This window comes from Mycteria americana, chromosome 5 (genome assembly GCF_035582795.1).
Source record: "Mycteria americana isolate JAX WOST 10 ecotype Jacksonville Zoo and Gardens chromosome 5, USCA_MyAme_1.0, whole genome shotgun sequence".
Lineage (NCBI taxonomy): Eukaryota > Metazoa > Chordata > Aves > Ciconiiformes > Ciconiidae > Mycteria > Mycteria americana.
In genome coordinates this window covers 31,974,023-31,997,161 of record NC_134369.1, presented here as the reverse complement: position 1 = coordinate 31,997,161, position 23,139 = coordinate 31,974,023, and the positions used below count along the sequence as shown (strand labels likewise).

Below are 23,139 nucleotides of genomic sequence, written 5' to 3'. Positions count from 1 at the left end.
CTTAACGCTTGTAACATCTTCCTTCATCAAATTGAAAGACGTGACTTGGTCACAAAAGGTATCTTTATCCATGGCAAAATAAATATAGATACAGACATGCTGAGAAAAAATAAGCTAGTAAATTTGACTTGGTACCTTTTTCAGAAAATATTGTTACACTGCATTCAAGAAGTGACTGTTGTCAATCAAATTCAGCTCGCAGTCTGGCGTTGAGAATATGTATTTTGGTTTTTAGCTATAGAAACCTACAAATGTTGCTCCTGTTGCCAACAAGTCTGAAATTCATGTATTAAATATGTGAGTTTTGGAATTGAAAATGTATGATTTGACAAGGCTCAGGACACATAAAGTAGTATTTGCACATACAGTAGAAACCTTGTGTTGGTGGTACACATTTATGTTCATAAGTGGCACCACAGTGACCTGATTACTGGCAGCCCAAAAACAATTGACATGGGACAAATCTCAGATGTGGTTGTTTAAACGGATACCGTTATCAAAGGCAGTCTAGTGAGATATAATTTTCAAATCTACATAGGGAAAACGAGCAGCAAGCAAGTCAGTCCAGCATTTTGTATAAAAACACGTCAACTGCCAAATGTCAAGATGCCATCCGTTTCTTTTCAAACTCAATTTAAAATAAAATGGAAAGAGTATACACAGTTTATTTTTCTTGACACTCCATTTGAATTATTCTGTCACGTTCAAAAACAAGCCTAGCTTTATTTAACACTCAAACAAAAATACGAACATCACCCATACACAAAATTGATTATTCCAGTTTAGGATCGTGAGGTAAAAAATACTCAGACAAAAAACAGAGGATGACTCCAACAACTGCAACATGGAATGAATGTGGACAGCCTAAACAGAACAAATGGTAACATTAAGGATATGTCAGTTCAGACATCACCATACGTGACACGTGAACTATCGTTTTTATTAATTTCTATCATCCCCAGTATTGCTAAATTTCAGTTGCTGTAATGAAATAGTAGCAAATAAGGAACCATCTCCTTCAGAACTTTCTCCTCTCCATCAGATGCAGCTGCTAAATCTGAAATAGGACGCTTGACAACAGTGCCTTTGATTTTCAGGAATATAATAAGGGATTCAAATTAGCTCAGATAGAAGAGGCATCCCATAGCATTCCAGTACTCCAGCAGGAGCCTTCCTTCTAACATGCTTAAGCTGAATTCCCTTCTTTCTGAAGCATCTTCTTCCTGCAGTCCTGGTGTCTCCAAGATCTAGGCAGCCTCATTCACTGTTTTCTTAACTTCACAAATAAAGAGCAGTTGTGGGGTTCAGGTACAGCTCCAACACATCATCAGTGAATCTCAAAAAGAAACTTAAGCTTCTCAACTACACTGTCTTGTACCAAAAAGCAGAGTTAACATCAAAACTGCTATATGCATTTCCCATACTGCAGTGAGGACAAGAAAGCCAGTAAGCTTCTACAAAATGGCTGAAAGCACATTTAGAAACATGCACTTCACATCTTCCAGACAGAAGGGAACCATGTCTCTTTGCCTGTTCTGTAGCAGATGACAAGGAGGTATTAGTCATGATCTGTGGCCAAGAAATTTTGGAGAACAAGTATCGGAATCAAGAAAGCTAATGAGGCTGCACCAAGCTCCAGGATGCTACTTAGAATCAATATGTCTGGGAAAAGATACAGCCCTTAAATTTGGCCTAGAAGAACTTCTCAGATGCTGCCTTATGTCTTATTGATGATATTGTGGAGAGAGAGAAGAAAAAACCCCAACAATCCCTCTCTCCATTAACATCATTGTGTTCCTTACCCGATCTCAAGTTTGCAATGGAAGGCAATAGATCTGTAACTTTTTGGCAGGTGAAGGTAATCTGAATAAAGATTGATTCCAGTGCACATGCAGCAGCTGAAGTCTAACAGAAGTGTTATGTATTGTAATTCACTTCACAGCCTGATCAAATTACATCTGTATCTGTCTGTAGTAATGTTCTTGCTGCAAATAGTCTTCACATAGCTTCTTTTCCCTCTGAAAATTCAACAAGGTCATTCTCTTCATTGCTGAATTGCAATTTCACCATTTAACAGGCTCACCAGATTACCATCCAACACTGGACATGATGGTCACAAGCATTCAAGAAAGTCAAAATTCTCCCGATCTTTCTTAGCCTGATGCTTGACTTTTCTTGTCCATTTTGTAGTATCTGTGAACTGCTCAACACCCTTCAGAAGGTACCACACACTTCACCACCACCACCACACATTTCGAAACTGGAGGAAAAGCACGTGGGTTTTTACACATTCCCAGTTTCAGGATCACATCATGAATAAAATGCTCCTTGCTAGTGTTGTGGTTGCCAGCATACCACATGGTTGCCAACATACCATAATGCTGTTATACTTTTCTTGGATAGGAGGCCCACAATATAATCCTAAAAAGCCTTAACATTGCTGTAACATTTGCTTAGCGCTGTATCTAGCATTGCCAGCAGCTGACCACAAAAGGGATTTTACCACCATTCTTGAAATATGACAACACACGCAGACCTGTGAGGGCAGGTTGGCCAGTGAGGTCATTAGAAAACAGGGCTGCCTATTTCTGGCATCATGGAAGGGGAAAACTGCATTAAGACATACATGATACAAATGTCAACGCTGATGCTATACCCCTGAGGTACAGCCTGGCTGGGGATAGGTTATCTTGTTTCATTCCTACCACATCCAGGACAGAGCTTTAAGAGCTCTCTACTACCCTTCTTATGACCTCTTTGCATAGCTGGAAGAAAGGAATGTCAGCTCAACACTAGCAAGATGCAAAGGCATCCCTTTAAATGGTTGCAGAAAATGCCAGGCTAGTTCTCATCATACCCCGTGCATAAACCATTCAAGATAATCCAGGGTTCTTCACAGTAGAAGCTCTGTGAGGACCCAAAATAACTAGTATCGGAGTCAAGATCAGTATTTGGAGTCTCAATCCCTACAGCATTACAGTTATATGTTTGAAAAATTCAGGGCCAGAACCTCAAGAGCATGAGGTACGATGCTTCCATTCAGATCAATTTCTTCATCATCTGCTCTCACGCCTACGTTAACGCCATCAGTCTCAGGACTACTGCTGCTGAAGACTCTCAACATCATCAGTAGAGAGAACAGTAGAGAGCTGTGTTGATCCTTGACTTTCTTCCATCTGACCTTAGGACAATACTGTATATAAATGAAAGATCACAAGCTAGAAGTACCTTGCTTGGCCCTCTTATGTGGCGAGTGAACCTGGATCTACAGTGACTAGAAGAAATACGGACTCAAACATAGCAAATGTAGTATTTAATTAAGTGTTAATTAAGTGTTTCTGGATCTCTAGCTCCTCTGCTAGCAGGAAATGGCTATTCTCTATGCAGGAGTAAAATCAACTCCATCTGCTCTCTACAAGGATTAACTCATTCCAAAACAGGCATGGCCTGAAGTCTGAAGGCTCAGCATCTTCTGCAAGAGGCATACAATGACATGCAGCCTCTTGCTCTGCTGTTGGAGGTCCAGGATTCATCTTTTGCCTCCTCCACCTCTTCTAGTTTACAGCATGAATGTGTGAAAACTAAAACATCTTTATTGGCTGGCTGAAACAACTTTTAAAGCCTCTCAGAAAAAAAACTGGGTCAGACGCCACAGGTTCTCTTCTCATTGCCACAAGCGGCAAGAGGGAAACTGACAGTTTCACAGAAATTTCCTTTCATAATCTCACATTTGTACACACACCTGTACACTTTCCTGCATTTGAAAAGAAATAACCAAAATCAGATCCCAGCTGTATTGGGCATGCACAGTATTACATCCAGTAGGAAATCATCAGCTCAGTATGATTAAGTATAATACAATACAACCAGGTCCAACAATATGTACACTGCCCACTTACCTTCCTGAAGGCTAGGATGTATTACTTGCTTATGCCTCAAGGTCTTCAGCTCTTCCATCAATTCCTTTTCCAGTACTTGTATTCTTGCTTGACAATCTACTCAAAAAAAAGAGAACATATAAAAAACATTTACCATGGAAAAAATTGACTTAAATGATTAATTTTCCAGCGTGACCTTACAAATTCCCTTATTGCAGGGAATGGCCACTTACAAAAAATACAAAAATGTACCTGGATCATTTGTAGTCAACAAGGGAGCCTGAAGATTCTGCAACTCTTCTCCTCCAGCTCTATCAACAGTGTGAATGTCAAGAGCTTCCTACATACATAAAGAGCCTTGAGTAAGTGTGATACCTTAAAACACTGACTTAGATGCAAACTAGGCCACATCAAAATATCACTGAAACACTGAAAACATAAGAATGTTTAATAAACAAGTATGCATTCTTTTATACAGCACTCTAGATCCCACCATTTCTCCCCAAGTTGCTAAGAAGTAAGAAAATGTTACGATTAACATAAGGACAAGATAACAAGAGATTTGGAAAGAGGCCATAAATGTCAAAACTCAGTTTAAAAGAAAATATACCTTCAACTTGTAAGTACAAAGGGCTTAAAAATGAGACATTAGAAAAGGTTTTGAATTTTATTCAAAGCAGTTAGGCTTTACCTTTGATGCAAAGGACACAAAGAGGACTCCATCAACATCTTCAAGGTCCGGCTTAACATCTGGAAGGATACTCCCAGGCCCCAGCGAGGTGTTCTTGCTTGTTATTACAGTTTTCCCTATACCTTTAGGTGGTCGACCAGCCTTGGAAATTTTCAGTTTCCGTGGCCTTCCTCTTTTAGTTGTAACTGATGATAGGGTGTTTTGATTGCTACCAGCACCTTTCAGGGACATAGGATTCTTCAGTATGCCAGGCCTTTTTCTTCCACAGATCTCTTTAGCTGAAAAGTGACAACTTACTGAGCCCCTGAGATTAAAATTAGGTGATTTAGATAAAGCCCACTGGGCCTCTCTGACTGAAGAGTATTTCTGTGATATTTTACTCCCAGGAGATTGTTTTTTCATAACTAACTCCTCAGTTACAGTGGCTGTGCCTGAGCAAGAGCCTTTGTGATTTTCAAAACACACAGGCAAGGAATCCAGTATGGCACTCAAAGGGGATTTATCCTTCTTGCAAGAGGAGAGCATGGTCTGTGGCAGCTCAGATATCTTCACTGTGCTCTTTGTGACTGCACAAGGTTCCAAATAGACCACAGGCATCTTCCCACTATCCAGTTTTAACATTTTTGCTTTGGCAACACCTGAAGGACTGGTTAGCACACGCTTCCTAGACCTGAATTCTCCATCAATTCCATCTGTTTCACTGCGTCTCATCAGGTGTTTTTGTAGGATAGGATCATCATCATCAGTGTTGGAATACTCATCAGTTTCTTCATCTGTGTCTTCCTGTTTCACACTTATTCCTTGTGTGCAAATACTTGACTCGTAGTCATAGTCGTCTACTGGTTCCTCTTTAATGACTACATTAAAGTGTCCATTTGGGTCCAGTGGGGATGCCACACGGGAACTGCTTTCGTAACTGCTAGCAATGGGACTGGGGGTGGGAGGGAGTGGACAAAAACAAAACACAAGATCTTTATCAGATCTCTTCCTTTACTGAAATTCCATCATCTCCCATAATCCTTGGTTACATATTATAAAAAACTTCCAAAATGCTCCAAGATATGAGTCTGCTAAATAAGCTGTCATTTACAAGCTTATGTTTTTAGAAGTAAGAACTAAAAAAAAAAAAAAAAATTGCTTACTTTTTAGAAGTAAGCACACACACAAAAAAAATTGCCATCATTAAAAACAATCCAACTTCTTATCTGAAGGCAGCAGTGCAATTTCCTTCCCTAGTAATATCAGGGTGACATTTGCACTTTTTCCTACTTGAGACTCAGCATGAACTCATGCTAAGCTAGCATGTTTTAAGTGCTCAAAAGTGGCCTTAGTTTGCTGTGTATCTCATTAAGTCACCTTACTAAAGCCATTGTGCTTGCAAATAAGAAGCCAAGTGAGTGCCTAATGCACTTCAATTTACATGATTTAACTAAAATCTTAGTTAATTCATCTGGAAGCCACATACAGACAATTCCTAAATTCAACTGTTGTTCTAACACTTACAGAATGTTAATATCCTACTGAATTATGCTCCATCTTCCACTAAGTCTGAGTATTAACCTAACCAGAATTTAACAAATCATGCATTAGATACTGAAGACTAATAATGCAGCCAGTTACACTCTGATGATGGACTTCTTTGAGGGACAGACACATCAGTCAAAAAACTTGCAATCAACAGTTTTGTTAAGCGCATCAGAAGCTGGGTCCTCGTCATAAGAGAAAACAGCTAAGATATGAAACCAGAACTTCATATCCACAATGAACCTCAGAAAATAATAGTCAGGACTTATTTACTAAACATATCAGATAGTATTCCAATATTCCCTTTATATATATATATGATACTATATATAATTTTAATTATGTTAAATTATTATTCAAATTCTGTTAACCTTATGTTATTAAAATGTTATTAAGAATAGCAATATTTGTCAACGTTAGTTAATGCTAACATAATTTCAAATATAACTTAATTTTAATAACAATGTTAAATATAAAGGGAATATTGGTTTATCTATTGTGCATATATGTGTGTGTATTTTATTATTATTATCCACCACCACCCCTTTAAAGAATGACTATGCTCAGTTGAACCCCCAGCTGGGACTGAGGAAGGGGAAGATGTAGAGGAAAAGGCTGCTTCCGCCTTGTGTAGACTGAGGACATACTTAAGGGAAAAAAGCTGGGACACACAAGAGTCACAACATGGAGTTGCGAGTCTCCACCTCATGAATAAAGACTGCAGTGTTAAAACAGGGAGCAGACAGTCAAGACACAGATTTATACATTTACATACAAAATTCCTAAGAACAAGACAGAAACTATCTAGAAAACCTGCTGCAGTTCAGAAGGACACTAAGTAACCAGAATTAAGCTTGAAGCAAAAGCCTGCCTTGTAAGGGAATAGCAGGCAGCAGGAGAGTGGCATACCAGTCCTGTTTTGTCTACTGTCTTCTCTGGCCAATGAGTTTCCTATCAGAAAGTTTCTAGCTTTCATTTGATTAAGAACATCAAATGTAAGATTAAAAAGCCTTTCTTCTTCAGCGAGTTTACTGTGAAAGAAATTCTAAGACAATCCACTTACAGGTTATGGGCAACTCAAAATCCTGTCACATTACAGCTAGATGTTGATTCAATACAGCAGATCCACAATTAAAGTGAATGCTATTAAGAAGATCTGAGTCATCTGCTCCTCTATCTTAAAATTCTCTAAAATACAGACACAGAGACAAAAAACCCTAATAAATTTGCTGGCCAGGAATAAATTTCTCGTCTGAGTTCTACTGTTTCCAGTTGGAAGCCCAGACTTCTCCAGCAATTTTCCTTTAACTACTGCAAGATGTATACTCAAGCTGAGGATTACCTTTCTATTAGGGATCTGGACAGTATCCAAAACAAAGAAGCCCTGCTGTAAAAATGAAATTTCTAGACACAAATGTTATTTTACTCTGCATATTGCAATCATAAGCCAGATGATGACAAGAGTGAGGTATCACCCATCTATGTGTATGTATGAGAAGATCAAGTATTTGCACAAAGTGCTGAGCAGCATTTTTCTAGATTTTTAAATTCAGACGCAATTATCAACTTTTCAAACAATAAAAAGTTGCTTTTTTGCACTGAAGTAATTTCATTTGGCCCTTAGTTTGTGAAGTTATGTGCAACATAAGCAGTCACAGAAACTTCTCTTCCTATACATGCAAGTTTGTCCTCTCAAAATCCTCAGCTGAATCTGACATCAGGTAAAAATAGTGTAATATTGTCTTAACTAGCCTAATATGGAACAATGCTCATATTTAAGCAAACTTCTTTATACCCAAAGTAATGTATTTGGTACCCTCACAATAAAACAGTAAAAGCAGAGAAATCGTTTTCTTGTGTTTTGCCAAATTAAAAACCATTTAGCTACTCATTTCTTGAAATTACTGAGATATATGGATTTTTTTTTTTTGGCAGATCATTTTAAAATACACCATGGGAAGAAAAAAAAATATTTATTTTGGAATTAATCTAGCAATCTATGGCTGAGGTTTGAAGGATGATCACTTGCCTTCCTCTTCCAAAAGGAAGGCAAAGAGGGAAGGGAAGTAAACCATCAAGACTAAACACAAGACAACTAAATTAGAAAAACAACACTATTGGAGCATTAAAGATCCCACAGTATTTGTATTTTTGAAGCAGGAAATTCAAAAGACCTTGGAAGGGAGAAAGGGTACATTAACCTGTAAGACTTAAGCTAGCTTGTGGTTCCCTCCATGCCCCCAACATCTGAGTGGTTCCAGGCATTAGCATTCCTGTAGAAGTGTCCTCAACTCAAATAAAACATTTATTTTCTTTACAATACACTTGATGAAACTAAACATACTACCAGGCCACAGAAAAAAAAAAACAACACACACATACCTCCTTGTATAAAGAAAACAGTCTTTTATTTCCAAAGTGCACTAATAACTCAAGATTAAAATTATTCTCAGGTATATGCAACCTTTTACATAGTTCCATTCTCAAAAATGTCAGAAAAATTGAGCATTGGTGGGAAATATCACGCACTACGGCACTGGGAACTCCACTTCCTTTGGAGAGCATTATCTGAGAGGCAGCAGTTCCCAACTTCTGACTCTCACCCAAATCTAAACTCAGCAGAAATCACTACCCTGCATAAAAGCAAAAGAGTGCCTATCAACTACTAGTATTAGCTTGCCTACGACAAAAAAAAATTGCCCAGTCTTCATTAATATGTAAATATTAATGTGTCTAGTTTGATAAAGAAATATGCCACTCACTCAACACTGTCCTTGAAAGGCTGACATATTTATGAATGGATCTCAACTGCATGGCATGAAAACATTGTCAACAGATCTGAAGGAAAAAGGAGAACTAATGTTCTGAAAAACTCCGGCACATAAAAAGATGGTTCTGCCATTTCTTGGATGAGATCAATTTTTCTCTTTCCAAGTACAGAACCTGACTTTTTCACATAGATTACAAAAACATAAAACGAAAAGCTGGACAATTCTTGAGGGTAGTTCTAGGACTGTGGTAACATTTATTCATCAAATGGTAGATGCTTCCTAGCCCAGAATAGAGAAAAACTCTTTACAGTCTTTCCTTGTCTGTGCAGCTTTTAGCACATTTCAGAGATAAATTGTCTTGGAGGTGAAACCAGGGAAGGCATCTAAGATGCTCTGGACCAAAAGAAATTAAGTCTGCCAGTTTGCATCATCTGTTCTTAAGGAACGTCCTTGAGTCCTTAAAACAATGGTTTTTATTCCTTAGGAAGGAAGGGAACAAGAAAACCCCAAGCTGTCCAACTGAAACAGTTCTCCAAATAATTCGCTTCAATGACCCCTTCAGGCAAACAGAATGATCAAAATTTTAACTTTTTCAACTGCAGCTGACCCCAAGGAGGAAAAAAAATATCACTTTGAAGACAAAATAAGCCTTTCAGTAATTATTTTCAGAGTTTTACTTCCAATATGCAAAGTTACCTAAACACTTCTCCATGCTGTATTCTTAGAAACTAAAGAAAGCCCACCCTCTCTGAAATCAGTGTACTTTCAGTCTTCAAGATGCATTCCTCTAGAATTTATAAAATTTTTGCAAAATATAATAAGTGTAGAAGACATTCTTCTTCCTAATACACTGGCACTGGAAACTACTGCAAAAGAAAGGTTACGACACTCTAGATCCCAAAGCAACTCTCGTATTCTTAAGAATTATTACAACTAAACACAATAGTCTCAAAGAATGGAGACCTTTGTAATTTGAAGTTTTCAGTTACTCAAAAAGCAGAGAGGTGCTTTCTGCAAGGAGAAAAAAAAAAAAAAAACACCAAAAAACCCCACAATCGAGCAAACCTCTGTCCTCTCTAAAACAGACTGAAGTAGGATAGTAATACAGCTTTTGAAACAAACTGTATAATTATGTCATAAATACACCTTTTTTTCTTCTAAGAACTGACCTCTAATTACACCACTAACATCATCCAGATATCCTGCAGTCAAATAATTTATTGGTGTACTGATCTACATAAAGCTGCTTTTGTCACTAAATCTTTGGAAGAGTAAGTCTGGTATTCACAGACAGACATGAAGAAACACGGCAGGAGAGAAATATCTTTTTTTTAAATCACTTTTTCAGGTTTGAAGTTTCTAGCATCTCTTGACACAGATTAACTATTCACTAAATCTGCTCTATTCTATTGCTTAGATTTTGGAAACTAAGTGAAAGTGCAGTAAAATAACAGGTTTCACCAGGCTTGCTTTACCAACACGAACACTTACTGGTTAGCAGGTTCCATCCTATGGGTAGGCTCTCAAGACACACTAGAGTGCTCTACTACTGTTCGTGTGATATGAATAGAATGGTTCAAAAAGTCAATACTGGATAAGTATGTAGACATAAAATTACCACGGAGTAAATTACAGTCTGAACAGTGTAACAGTTATTCCAAAGTACTTTCCTAGGTGCAGATTCCCTTACCTCACAGCAAACACAAGGCAACTGACTACCAACAGGCAGGCTACCTCGTGCTACTTTGTGGAATAAAAGAATTCGCACAAGCAGTTATTGACAAAACAGTGGCATGCTGCCAGTTACAACGGCCTTGTAGCAATCCCGACACAAACCCAGCCTAAATACCCATACACACCACACATCCTCACCCATCCGCTAATGAAAATATAGAGACAGCATGTTGCTGTGGTAAGAAACCCTAAAAAGAAAGGCAATGTTTTGATGACTGCAATGTCCTCTGTTTAAAACTCTGAAAAAATTAAATTTAATCTTCTAAAATGCTAAGAGGGTTAAGAGAAATCCCTCAACGCTTCTTTACAAAGGGAGTTAAAGCAACATAGGAAAAAATACTGAACTCTTACACCCCTCAGACACATTAGAAAGTCCAGACTGATACATGACTGTTTAAGCAAAGAAAAGCTTTTAATAATACGAAGTGTTCTGCCATTTCAGGTCAGGCAAACTTTAGCTGCAAATCTGTATACTGAGCATCCTATTATTTAATGTTTTGGCAAATACCCCACTCAACCAGTATTTGTGCTAAAAATAGAATGTTAACCCACCTTTCAGAGACTTCTTGTTTTAGCTTTGGCATATCACCCGAAGACAGGTCAGTGTCCAGGAAACCCAGAAAGTCCCTTTCTGCATTAAAGGACTCTTTTTCCAGATCAATGTCTGATGGGTTTTGACCAATGAATGAAGAATCTAAACTTCTCTGATGCAAATCTAATGCATCAACTTCAGCAGGGCGACCACGAATGCCAGCAGCGCTAAACACACCACCTCCTTCCAATTCTAAGTTACTGTTTTGTTTCACATCACGCTGAGGTCGACTATTCAACCCATCATCTCTGAATCCTTTAGCAAAAGGATTGTAATCTATTTTCAGCTGGGTAATCTGGATGTTCTGGTAGGCTGTAACTGCGAAGAACTCTGTCTGTGGAAATGTAAATGTATGGACATCAGGGCCATTGAGCTGAATGACTTCTGTAGCTTTGTCTGCAGGCACCAAGTGAAGTCGTGGCAGATAACGGTGCATAGAATGCAAGATTATATGACCCTCCTGGTCCAGGGTATTGTTGGTAAGTTTGAGTTTGTAGAAGGATACCGGCTGGTGCATCCAGTACTGGCCAGTGGAAGGGGATTCTGGATGAATAAACACTCGCCCAAGAACATGCGGTTCTGCCTTCCCACTGGGCTCCCACCAACGGCCATTCCATTTGTATCGGTGATTGTCCACAGGGGATATGTCCATGACTAGGATGTACTTCTGACTGGCATCCAGACCTGTAATCCAGTATCGGCAGTACGGGAACATGCGCCTCCCCTGCTTCGTCAGAATCATCTCTGTGTTGCGATGGTAGAATTCATTCCACATACTGTTGTTATCTAGGGTGACAGTAATGCCCCCTGAGACACAGTCAGCTGGGAGGCAAGTCTTGACTTTGGATTTTACTGGAGTTGATACACTGCTGGCGAGAGCACAAGCATCACGGTTTGCTACTAGGATTCCTTGGTCAGCTTTACCGTTTCCCTGCTGTTGTTTCAAGATGACAAAAAAAGCAGGCGCTGCACCAGACACAGTCCCACCATCCCGGCTACCCAAGACAATCTGCTGTTTCTCCATGATGAGCACTCTTAGAAGCTCTCAAACCAAACGCAAATTCTACACAGTTCTGATAATCTTCTATGCGTGTTCACCATTCTGGAAAAAAGGAAAACCCAGTTAAAATTATTCAAATACAGTCTAGAAAGTAATTAAGTCTCATGAGAAATCCTTTTTGTAACAGTTCTCCACATTAGAACTTTAAAAGATAATCAGTACTATAAAAATAGAGCACAATTAGGATGTATCAAATCAAGATTGCCTGTGTGTATATAATTTAGGCCTTACAGACATGGGGGCTATGACACCTTTAAAGTGCATTTTCATAAAATGCTTTGCCACAACAGGACTCCTTGCTTTCCTTAATATTTCAAAGTGCTCTTTGTTCTGATATTCCCTCAACTCTTCAGATCATTTGCTTAACAAACAGCATTTGGCAAAACACGCAGAAGTTTTCAGAAGAGCAAATGGCACATCTCTGACACAAAAGCAGAAGTCATTCGCTCTTGCCAGAAAGAAGGAGATCCCAGAAGTCCAAAACGTCTCAAAAATGAAAGGGGGAAAGAAAAGAAAAATAAAGTTAAAAACATTTTCCCCAAATTTCTTTACTGAAAAAGACTAAGTTTGTGTGGTTGGAATTTCTTTGCTCCCCTCCCACCCCACCCAACAAACTTCTAAACGTCTGTCCAAGGCACAGACAAAGAATAGAAGGGAAAAAAATAGTTCAAACTGATAAGCTTTGGGGAAAAATAGACAAACTAACCCCCCAAAAGGCCATGCAGCTAAGATTAAATGGATGAATGTGAAACACCAAGCAACCTTACCTACCTCTACCTTCTAAATTATGGAAATAATTTAAATCAAATACGAAGACATTTGTACTGTTACAATTAGCCTAATCACTGTTCAGGGAACTAAAAAAGTTACTTTTATCTGCATATACACAATTCCACCTTTTTGTGTCTACCTCGCAGGTTAAGTATTATGTCAATCCTCTAACAAAAGATCATAAACAACTTCATTTTTCAAACAGCCTGTACATTTCTCAATGTTAAAATTTAAAGTAAGCATTTCTGGTAACTCACAGGAATGCCATTTCCACACTCAGATGTTTGTATTTTGATCCTTACTATATATGGAACACAACACTGACAAAAAATGATCGATTCTTGTATCAAATGGCTAGTTGGTGAGAACCAGAGACAATCACTAGGAGTTAGCTGCTTGAAAACAAGCATATTTCTTTCCAGAGAATTAACTCAAATTCACAAGTTTTAAGTGAACTGGGTATTCAATAAGACACATTTATTTTGTCAGGACTGGGGTACTGTAGGAGGAAACACTTCTCTGTGCAAACCAGCTGCCACATGCATGTGGGAAATGACCTCAAAGCTCAGGAGGCAGGCAATTTATACTCTGTGATAAATGTTTTTGACACCTAGGAAATACGAGAGATCTACTTTCACCCTTTAAACTTTGCACTTTAAAACTTCATGTAAAAGTTAAATTGGAGGAAAACAACCAAAATTGTTATGCACAGGTTTTGAGACCTATGAAGTTACAAGATCTGGTTTTCAGTTTTACTTTTAGGAGGAAACATTTCCCCACAAACACACCTACAACCACCCACCCACCCAGGACTAGTTAATAAAAGTCTAGAACACAGAATGAATTAGCTGTTCAAAATCATCTTCATATTTTCTATTGTAAGAATGCTGCCCTGCTTTTTCAATAGAGCACATCTTAAGCCCCAGCAACACAAAAAGCTATCCCCCAAAAAAGCTTTTTCATGTTCATCTATAAAAACACAATAGAAATATAAATCTCTATTAAAAATCAGATACATGGAGTGGGGAGAAAGAAATCACATCCTAAGTTGTGTGTGATTTTCCACCAACTTACCCTCTCTATATAGACATACAGCATATTTATATGTATATGGAACATACAATCATAAAGTGAGTTCACATTAATGCCATGCAATATACATCAAAATTGTATTAGCTCATGAAGGAAACACACTATCAAAGTGGTTTCAAATCTGGTTTAAGATATGCAGAAAGCATGTAACTTACTTGAGGTAGAACTTACACATGCCAGAAATAAATTCAAAAAAGTTCAACAACCACGCATTCAGCAAGAACTCTACGCATACAAAGAGCTACTGAGTCACAGTTTCTGTTTTCCAACATGTAAAGTTCTTACACCGCACTGTTGTAGTTATTTCTACCATAAGCACTGCTCACAGTATCGAGTCAAAGATGTGTGTGGTTACAATGTGATTATGTGCAATTACAGTAGCCAAAAGCTACATTATTTCAGCACTAACATGGTCTATTACAAGCACAGTTTCACACCTTTTATTACACTTGGTCATACACACTAGCCGATTTTATTATAGCGTGGAGTTTCTAATCCAGTATTTCAAGGCAAATGTGTGTCTTTGTGGAAGATGAAGTTCGAATCAGCTTCAGATACTTCACCTCTCTACCCATATACAGAGCTTTTACTTGAGAAGCAACATCTAACTAGACAGCAGTGACCAAAAATACTCAAAGTTGCACTGAGATGTGCTAAAAGCAGGAAGATAATCAGACGGGAAAAAATCCGTTCCGAAAAAAAACAACCCAAACCACCCCAGCCTGCAAATAAGACCGCTATTCATGTACACGATGCTCACAAGCAAGGAGTTCTGCACGGGTTTCTCGTGCCGAAGGACAAGCACCGTTAGGCACAGCGAGCCGATGACGACATCTCGCTGCCCGCGTGAGAACAGCCATCACGCAGCGGAGGGGAGCTGCGGAGCGCGAGACCTGCGGCACAGCCCGCCAACCGCCGCCGCGTTGCCGACGGGAGCCTGGCGCCGGGTCCAATGGCAGCGAGCGCTGAACGCGCGGCGCTGCCGTTCAACACCGCGGCAGCGGTGCCGCCCGCCCGCCCGCGCACCCGGAGGGGCGGCCCCGGCCCGGCAGGCTGCCCCCCATGCGGCGAGAGGCGAACGCCCCGCCCGGGGCAGGTGCCGTCACGGCCACGGGCCGAGCGGCGCACTTGTCGCTTTTAATGCCTCCCCCTTCCTCCCCCCCCCGCACCGGACGGCCCCCAGCCGGAAGCCTCGGGATGGGGGCAGGCAGCCGCTGCCGCCGGGAGCCTCCCCGGCCTTTCCGGGAGCGGCGGGGGCCGGAACCGCCGCACGTGGGGAAGCCGCGCCGTGCCGCTCCGCGCCGGGGCCCGGCCCGGCCCGGCCCTGCCCGGCGACAGAAGCGCGGCGCGGCGGGCGCTCCCGAGGCGGCCCCGCCCCCGCGACGCGCGCGGCGGGGCAGCCCCGAAGCGGCGCCTCGCGTCGCCGCCGGGGAGCGGCCCGCGGGCCCGGGCCCCGTCGCCTCGTGGCTACGCCTGGTGTTAATTTTCGCAGCTGGGGCGGCAGGCGGGAGGCGCGGGGGAGGCGCGCGGGGTTTGCGCGCGGCGCGGCCGGCGGCGGGAGCTGGCGCCCCCAGCGCGCCGCCGCTCCCCGGTAGTTACCGTGCGGCGAGGCGAGGGGCCTCCCACTTCCTTTCTCCTCACGCGGACCGTGTGTCCGCCAGCTGGGGACAACGTGCGTGCGCACCGCGGTGACGTCACCGCGTCACAGCGCGCGCAGGCGCGCCGCCAGCTCGCGCCCCCCTCCCTCCCGCCTGCCCGTCACGTGCCCGCGCCGAGCGCAGGGCCCGGCGCCCGGCCCGGCCCGGCCCGGCCCCGCGCCGCGCCGCGCGCGGGGAAGCTTCTCGAACGGGCGCGCACCGCGGCGGCGCCGGCAGCCGCCGCCGCCTTCGAAGCCCCGGGGGGCTCCGAGCGGCAGCGCCGCCGGCGCGGCCCCGCCCCCCGCCGCTGCCGCCCGACGAGCGCGGGCGAGGCGCCCGGCCGCACCGCTCCCCCCAGCGGGGAGGCCCGGCCCCGCCTCAGGTCACGGGTCTGGCCCGGGGCCCGCCGGCGGCGGGGACGCCTCCCGCGCTGGCACACGACGGCCGGGGGGCGGCGCCGGCGGGATGCGCGCCCGGCGGCCGCCCGGGCTGGGCAGAGTCAGCGAGCGCCGCGCCGCGCCCCGGGCCGGCCCCGGCAGAGCCCTGCCACTCGCCGGGCTCCTCCGCGGCCTGCGCGGCACGGCGCACCAGGGGCGTTAAGGCAGCCTCCCGTGCGGGCAGGCCGCAGGGAGCGGCACCGCACCGCCATCCCCAGGGCAGAGGCTGCCTCCTGCCTCGCCGCTCTCTGGGGAAAGCGCCACCCTTCTCCTCTGCAAAGGCAACGCGCGCCGCGGGCACCGAGGCACGAACGTGGGTACCCGCACCTCCCGCCTCCCTGGGGACAACGGCAGTCGAGGAGGTAACGCTAAAGCCGGGATCAGCGTTAGTCTCCCTCCCTGTGCACAAGCTTCCCCTGATCTGCCAAAGCTCAAGTCAGAATTTGACTGTGCAACACACCAAAGCTGCAGAAGTGCCCCGTGGCTTTCAGACAGCTAGTACAAACGTGTCAAACCCTGCCCCAGGTTAACCAAGTACCCAAGGCCTGGCGTCCCGTGTGATGTTAGGCAAACTAGTTAACGGAACAAACCTGGCTTAGCGCAGTCCAGGCATAACCTTAACAGAGTCTTCCCGCCCTCAGCACCTAACCGAGCAGTCTGCCACATCACCCCTAGAGCAGCAGTCCTTCACATACATCAAGGAAATTACATTTTGTAAGCCAGGCACTTCTGAGAATAAGCCCACCAAAACAGAGTTCTGAACGTTAAGGGAGTTCACACCAAGTTGCAGCATGGCTGCAGGCAAACACGTCCATGAAGCCCCCCACCCCTCCTTTTTCTGTTAAGGATTTTTTTTCCTTTACAACACTGCATCCATTACGAAAGGACAGCTATTTACACAGTGGCGCCAGAAAGTGAAGGAAGGCATCACAGTTAGTAGGCTGACACCAAGGTCCGGAGTCACTAGTAGAGCAGAATTCTGTACTGACTGCTGCCTTCTACAGACTAACTTCACTAGGGCTGCTCCTCAGTTTAACACACACAGTCATGCCTTTGCTGTTAGGATGGAGAAAATGGGCAAAAGAAGAGCAACGTTACAAAGGCCAGCACCCCTTTGAAGGTTTCTTGGCAACAGAAGTTTATGCTGTGGGAGATCATCTTACAAGCTCGTAACTAAAGAAAACACATTTTTAAGACACTTGAAAAACGTGCATCCAAACAGTAACATAGGCAGGTCTGTAGGAGAAGACCATGGAGTATTTTTCCCCTTTTAACTAGAAGAATGAACTCGGGCTGAAAAAAATTAGGATTAAACACATTCACTGTACAGGGAAACAGCTTAAATACAGAATTCTGCAAATATGAAAGAATGCAAGATTATGATTTTGATACTTCTGGCAGTTCATAAAGGAGAGGTATGGACAGAGGCAAAAGGGAAGCTTTAGCCCCATTGTGCTGGTTTTGGCTGGGGTAGGTTAATTTTCTTCATAATAGCTAGTATGGGGCGATGTTTTGGATTTGTGCTGGAAACAGCGTTGGTAACACAGGGATGTTTTCATTACTGCTGAGCAGCGCTTACACAGAGTCAAGGCCTCTTCTGCCTCTCACCCCACCCCACCAGCAAGGAGGCTGGGGGTGCACAAGAAGCTGGGAGGGGACACAGCCGGGACAGCTGGCCCCAACTGACCAAAGGGATATCCCATACCACATGACGTCATGCTCAGCATATAAAGCTGGGGAAGAAGAAGGAAGGGGGGGACGTTTGGAGTGACGGCGTTTGTCTTCCCAAGTAACTGTTACGTGTGATGGAGCCCTGCTTTCCTGGAGATGGCTGAACACCTGCCTGCCCATGGGAAGAAGTGCATGAATTCCTTGTTTTGCTTTGCTTGCGTGCGCAGCTTTTGCTTTCCCTATTAAACTGTCTTTATCTCAACCCACAAGTTTTCTCACTTTTACTCTTCTGATTCTCTCCCCAATCCCACCGGGGCAGGGTAAGCGAGCGGCTGTGTGGGGCTTAGTTGCCAGCTGGGGTTAAACCACGACATCCATATACTAGATACAGTTGACACAGTGGAAGGGAAATACCCCAAGTGCCGGCAACAGCAGATTTCGAGAGAAAAAAGGTTCAGAGGAATTAGAAGGAAAGAGATACGAAAAACCACAAAGAGATGGTATTATTTTTGTTAAGGGTCATGCTGCCATTCTCTAAAACAGCTTCACATTATGGTTCTCTCCTGGAAGTTTCTAAAATATCTTCGCACAAGAAAAAGCCAAGGCTAACAGCCAAGCACTTTCACATTTCATATAGCAAATGGGAAGTAAAGGGAAGAAAGGAATCAAGAAAGCATTCCAGTTTAGCTATAAACTGGAAGAGGCTGTGCAGCTCGACAAAGGACCTGGGGGACCGGGGGAGTGCCACCAGCTCTGTATGTATGCACATCTCTGTCTCTCTAAAGGGCAAGGTCATGTGGGGTGGAGGAGTGTTGGACATCAGGGAACCAGGGTAGTCCCAGCCAGCCGAAAGAGACAGCATGTACCAGCACCTGGAGCAGGGCTGTGGCCTCAGGGGCTTACGTGTCCAGAAGCCAGCAACTGGAGAGACTTGAGACTGGGAGACTTAGACTGAGTGTCTAAGCCCAGCTGCTGGAGGGAATCTACGTTGTACATATATAAACATGTATATATGTGTGTATATATAAAAATATACACACACACACACTCTCACTAGCAGACCTCCATCCTGCTCAGACAGGGAGGGAAGCAGGGTAAGGCTGTCGCTGCTCTCTGTGTTCCTGTGCGTATCTGTGTGTCTGCCTGATCTGTGTGGCCAGACATGTATACATGTATGTGTCATGTCTACGTGTGCTCTATGTGCTTGTGCCTATGAGGAATATATTTTCAGCCTTACTACTGGTTATACCTGGGGGCACGGAGCTGCAGCAGCCTCAGGCTGTTGGATCCAGTATTTTTCCCTTAACAAATTCAATCAGAAATAATTACGCCAATTACAAAACTAAGCCACACTGTCCAAGACTGATCAGAAATAGTCATTTTATACCTACAGCAATCACATATTAGGTATAGTGGTCATCAAGTTTTAGGGTCACAGGATACATTGACACTATTTTGTATTAAGCAATATGTTTCTGAACAGTGACAATACAGAAGTAAGTCTTTTTTTCTTCAGCACGAGGGCCATTTGTACAACTAAGAGCGGCCACACAGAACTGAATAGCAGACAGTGCCATGTTCATGGCCCACAAGCCACGTGTTCCAGTGACAGTAAGAGAAGCAACACCAGAGACTGTTGACATTGCCAGGGATTTTGCTACCATTTTACCCAACACAGGTAGAAATCTTTGCCTGCAGCAAAAGCAGAACCTCTAGTTTATCAAGAGAACAGATTCACCAGTAGAAGTCACAGCAGTACCACAGCTTCCCACCAGCTTAAGTAACCCAGTTCTGCAGCTTATAGCTGACAAGAAACAAGAGTACCGCAAAAAAGAACTACATCCCATTTAGATGAGTACAAACACCAGTTTTAAGGCTTTGTTTGTGCTAAACCGATTGGCAGCATAGAAATGAACTGGTTTGTACCAACTGAATACTGCCCTCCACAATCAGATGGAGTTACCTTATACTAACCAGTAATGTGATGGTTGTATTTGAAATGCTGAAGTTCAGTACCAAGAAGTACCCTCTTCCCCAAAATGCTTCTTTCAGACACACTCCCTGCTTTGCAGCACCTTGGAATATGAACTACAGTCTTTACAAACTGTATTTCAGTATCCAGTAAATCACATTCCTTCTTTCAGTAATGCCTACGAGCATAAAGCGCCAGTTCAAGCCTACACGCTACAAGTAACACAGAGCCTGTAACTTTCACCACCCAGCAGTCCACAGAGATTGCTACTTGGAGCTGTAGCAAAAAAAACGTGTTCTTCAGCCACTCTTAATTCTAACCCGTCTCCAAAAAAAAGACACAGTAAAGATTCAGTAACAGATCATGAGCTGGAAGGCCACAAGGCCCAGGCTTTGCTAAAGATCTGTATGTGGGAGAGCACCGTATGTTGCAGACATAGTTAAACAGAACATAACAGTTGCCAACCTGTGGAAAACATAAAGGAGGCACCAATTACATTTTTTGTTAGCAATCCCCCTTTCAGTTCAAATACAAAGATCTCTACTGCACAAGAAGTTACATGTCAGGACATTTCTGTCATACAGTATATTTTGAAAGGCACTACTACTGGAGCATTGCTGGAGCGTAAAGGAAGCTTTCATCTCTCAAATTCACTAGCTAAAAACAAGCACTAGCTGAAACTAGACTCACTAGCTGAAAACAACAGCTATCAAAACCAACTGTGCCAATGTAATACACCCACAGCGGCAGTCAGTCAGCAGAGCCTAGGCTACAAGTTTATTACTAACTATGACCAGGAAGCCCTGACAATCATACAAAGTACCAAGTTTTGGCCATTAAAAAAAAAAAAAATTTCAAAGACCTGAAAATCTAGTGATGTTATACTCAGAAGTGTTGTGCAATGTGCACACTAGAAGGGTTAAAATACAAAAATATACTTTCTTTAGCCAATGTTTTGCCACTTTGGAGAATGATTAACACAGTAGCACTGCGCAAGAAAGTCTGTTAATTCTGCAACTCCTGGTTGGATTAAACTGCCTATAGAAAGGTATCTAGTCCCATTTTCTATACCCTAACTGGCCTGACTGGCCTCCAGCTGCTTCTCCAGAAGAGTACTGGCCTCCCTGAATTGAATGTTTGCTCTACAGAGATGTCTCTAATAACTTGCAGCATCTATGACAGCTCTGGACCCCTGTCCTTAGGCAACAGAATCCCAGCCCAAATCTACTTTAAAAAAAAAGTTTAAATCATTTTATTTATGATTGAGAAGTAGCTTAAGTTCTTCCTTTAGCTATAGTGAGGAAGTGTAATCTAGAGTCAAGAAGATTAAAGGTGTAAGTGGTGGCAGAACCTAGCTAAAAATTGTGAGATTAAAAAAAAATTATTGCAAGAAATGGACTGTTGCAGGGAAAAAAAAAAAGAGCAAGAAATAGGCTTTTCCAGATTTAGGTTTTCTTGCTGATGCAAACATGCTAGAACACATGCTCCAGCCGCACACAGAATGCACTATCCCCACAGCAAGTATGACACAGCTTGTGCGCCATCAGATTTCAGCCCAGAGCATTACTTTATACTAAAACCAAATTCACTTAATTACTTTATACTAAAAACAGATTCACTTAACACTCAGAGCCCTGACTATTGCAGGATGAATAGGTGGTGGTAGTTCAGGAAGTGCTTCATCAACTGTCAGCTACACCCCTGCAAAAGCAGCAGCTTCTATTGGAAGAACAGGGCAAACACTTGGGGGGGGGGAGGAGGAGGGAAATACCTGCTTCACCTCTCCAATACTAGTACTTTGCCACAAGAGCCCAAACTTTCAGTCCCCCATAAAGTTGGTGCTTTAACAGCATTAATGCTGCAATGTACAGTGCACAGTATTCTCCATCTCCCAAGAGTTACCTGAACTTTTGGGAAATACAGAAATCTTCCCAAACACTGAAGATTGCAAAATGGAAACAGACAACCCATTTATATAAAGTATGAACCACCAGTAAGAGGGCAGGGAGAAAAGCCAGTGTTCACTACAAATAATTGCTCTTTTTTATCTGTATACAATTTATTATGATTTCAACATTTAGAATTACGTATTTTACATTACTTTCCATATTTTATCAAAGTTTTTGATAGGCCCACTACTCATACATTCAATGATTGGTGCAGTATTTTCAATATACTATTATTTAAACTACTGAAACTTACAAAATAAAATAATAAAGCAATGTTTCATGCTTTTTGCCACGCAACACTGGCAGAAACAAGTCATAATCAGCAGGAATTAACACCATTTTGATGAATTTCAGTCCCTTTATGTACGTGATAAGTGTTCCTCATGATGGCCATGACTCTTCAGCTGGGGATCTCATCCACATCATAGAAAAAGATGAGAGCAAAAAATAAGAAAATTCAACAAAACAAGTCACACAAGTAAAAAAGCCCTCACCTGAGCTCAGGACTATCCTACTCATTCAGGTGCTGTCTTATAGAAATACTCGCTGCTACAGAGTCACCAATGGTTCATCAAGTTAAAACTACCAAAGAACCTCTATTCCCCTTTTTAAGTTATGGTAAAAAGGAGAGTAACACCAATTAAAGTACCAGACTGTTGGTGATGGGTTACAGGTTTATATCCATTATTGACTTATTGACTTGCCCTGTGGTCAGACAGACCGCACCATATTAGCAGAAAGCCCTGTACTGCAAGAGTTAGCAAAACAGCATAATTCCATCATCACAAGTATTTGTTTAACAGTAATTAGGCCACGATCTCGTCATTCTCCAAATTGGCTTTTCCTGAAGATAGCGACTGCAGCAATGAATGCAAACATTTTTATTGTAGATATGTTTTATCTGGCTCCCACATTCATTTTCTGTCTTTTACGCTGTTCACATCCCTTACTGCCTTTCAGTTTTGGGCTTGATTTAAAAAAAAAAAAACAAAACCCACACACTTTCTTCAGGCTGCTTTCTTCTCATGACAAGCCTTCACCATTTTTCTCACCCATATCATTCTTCCTGCATTCTTCCTTATCCAGTTCAGAAAAAGATACATCAAGGATTTATCATAGGTACTAAAACCATCCAGAATCCAACACTGAAAGCACATTCCATCTTCCTGTGGAGAAAGAAGAGCAGCTCCGCCACCATCATTCTATTCTTCGTTCTAAAGTCACCCAGTATTAAAAAAAAAAAAAAAAAAAGAAAAAACCCACAACACACACCAAAAAAAACTCAAAACACACACCACATCCTTAATTATGGAAGAACAAGACATCAAGTAAGCCTTGCTGGTGTCACAACTAATGGCAC

At 42.6% G+C, this 23,139-nt stretch overlaps 1 protein-coding gene across 18 annotated transcripts in view; it reads right to left on the bottom strand.

The window, feature by feature from the left end:
- MGA (MAX dimerization protein MGA) overlaps positions 1-23,139 on the bottom strand; it is a 66,024-nt gene that overhangs the window by 40,453 nt on the left and 2,432 nt on the right. For 15 of the 18 annotated variants that reach the window (XR_012775912.1, XR_012775913.1, XM_075502763.1 and 12 more), the window contains exons 2-5: positions 11,151-12,292; positions 4,570-5,500; positions 4,131-4,218; positions 3,900-3,995 (exon numbers count right to left, since the gene is read on the bottom strand). Coding sequence is in view for 16 of the 18 variants with exons in the window: in XM_075502763.1 (XP_075358878.1) it covers positions 3,900-3,995; positions 4,131-4,218; positions 4,570-5,500; positions 11,151-12,214 (2,179 nt within the window). In the remaining 2 variants the exon portion in view is untranslated. Of the gene's footprint in view, positions 1-1,807; positions 2,019-3,899; positions 3,996-4,130; positions 4,219-4,569; positions 5,501-11,150; positions 12,293-14,873; positions 15,204-15,712; positions 15,807-23,139 lie in introns of those variants that run through there. The other 3 variants (XM_075502754.1, XM_075502755.1, XM_075502769.1) reach the window with 3 other exon arrangements.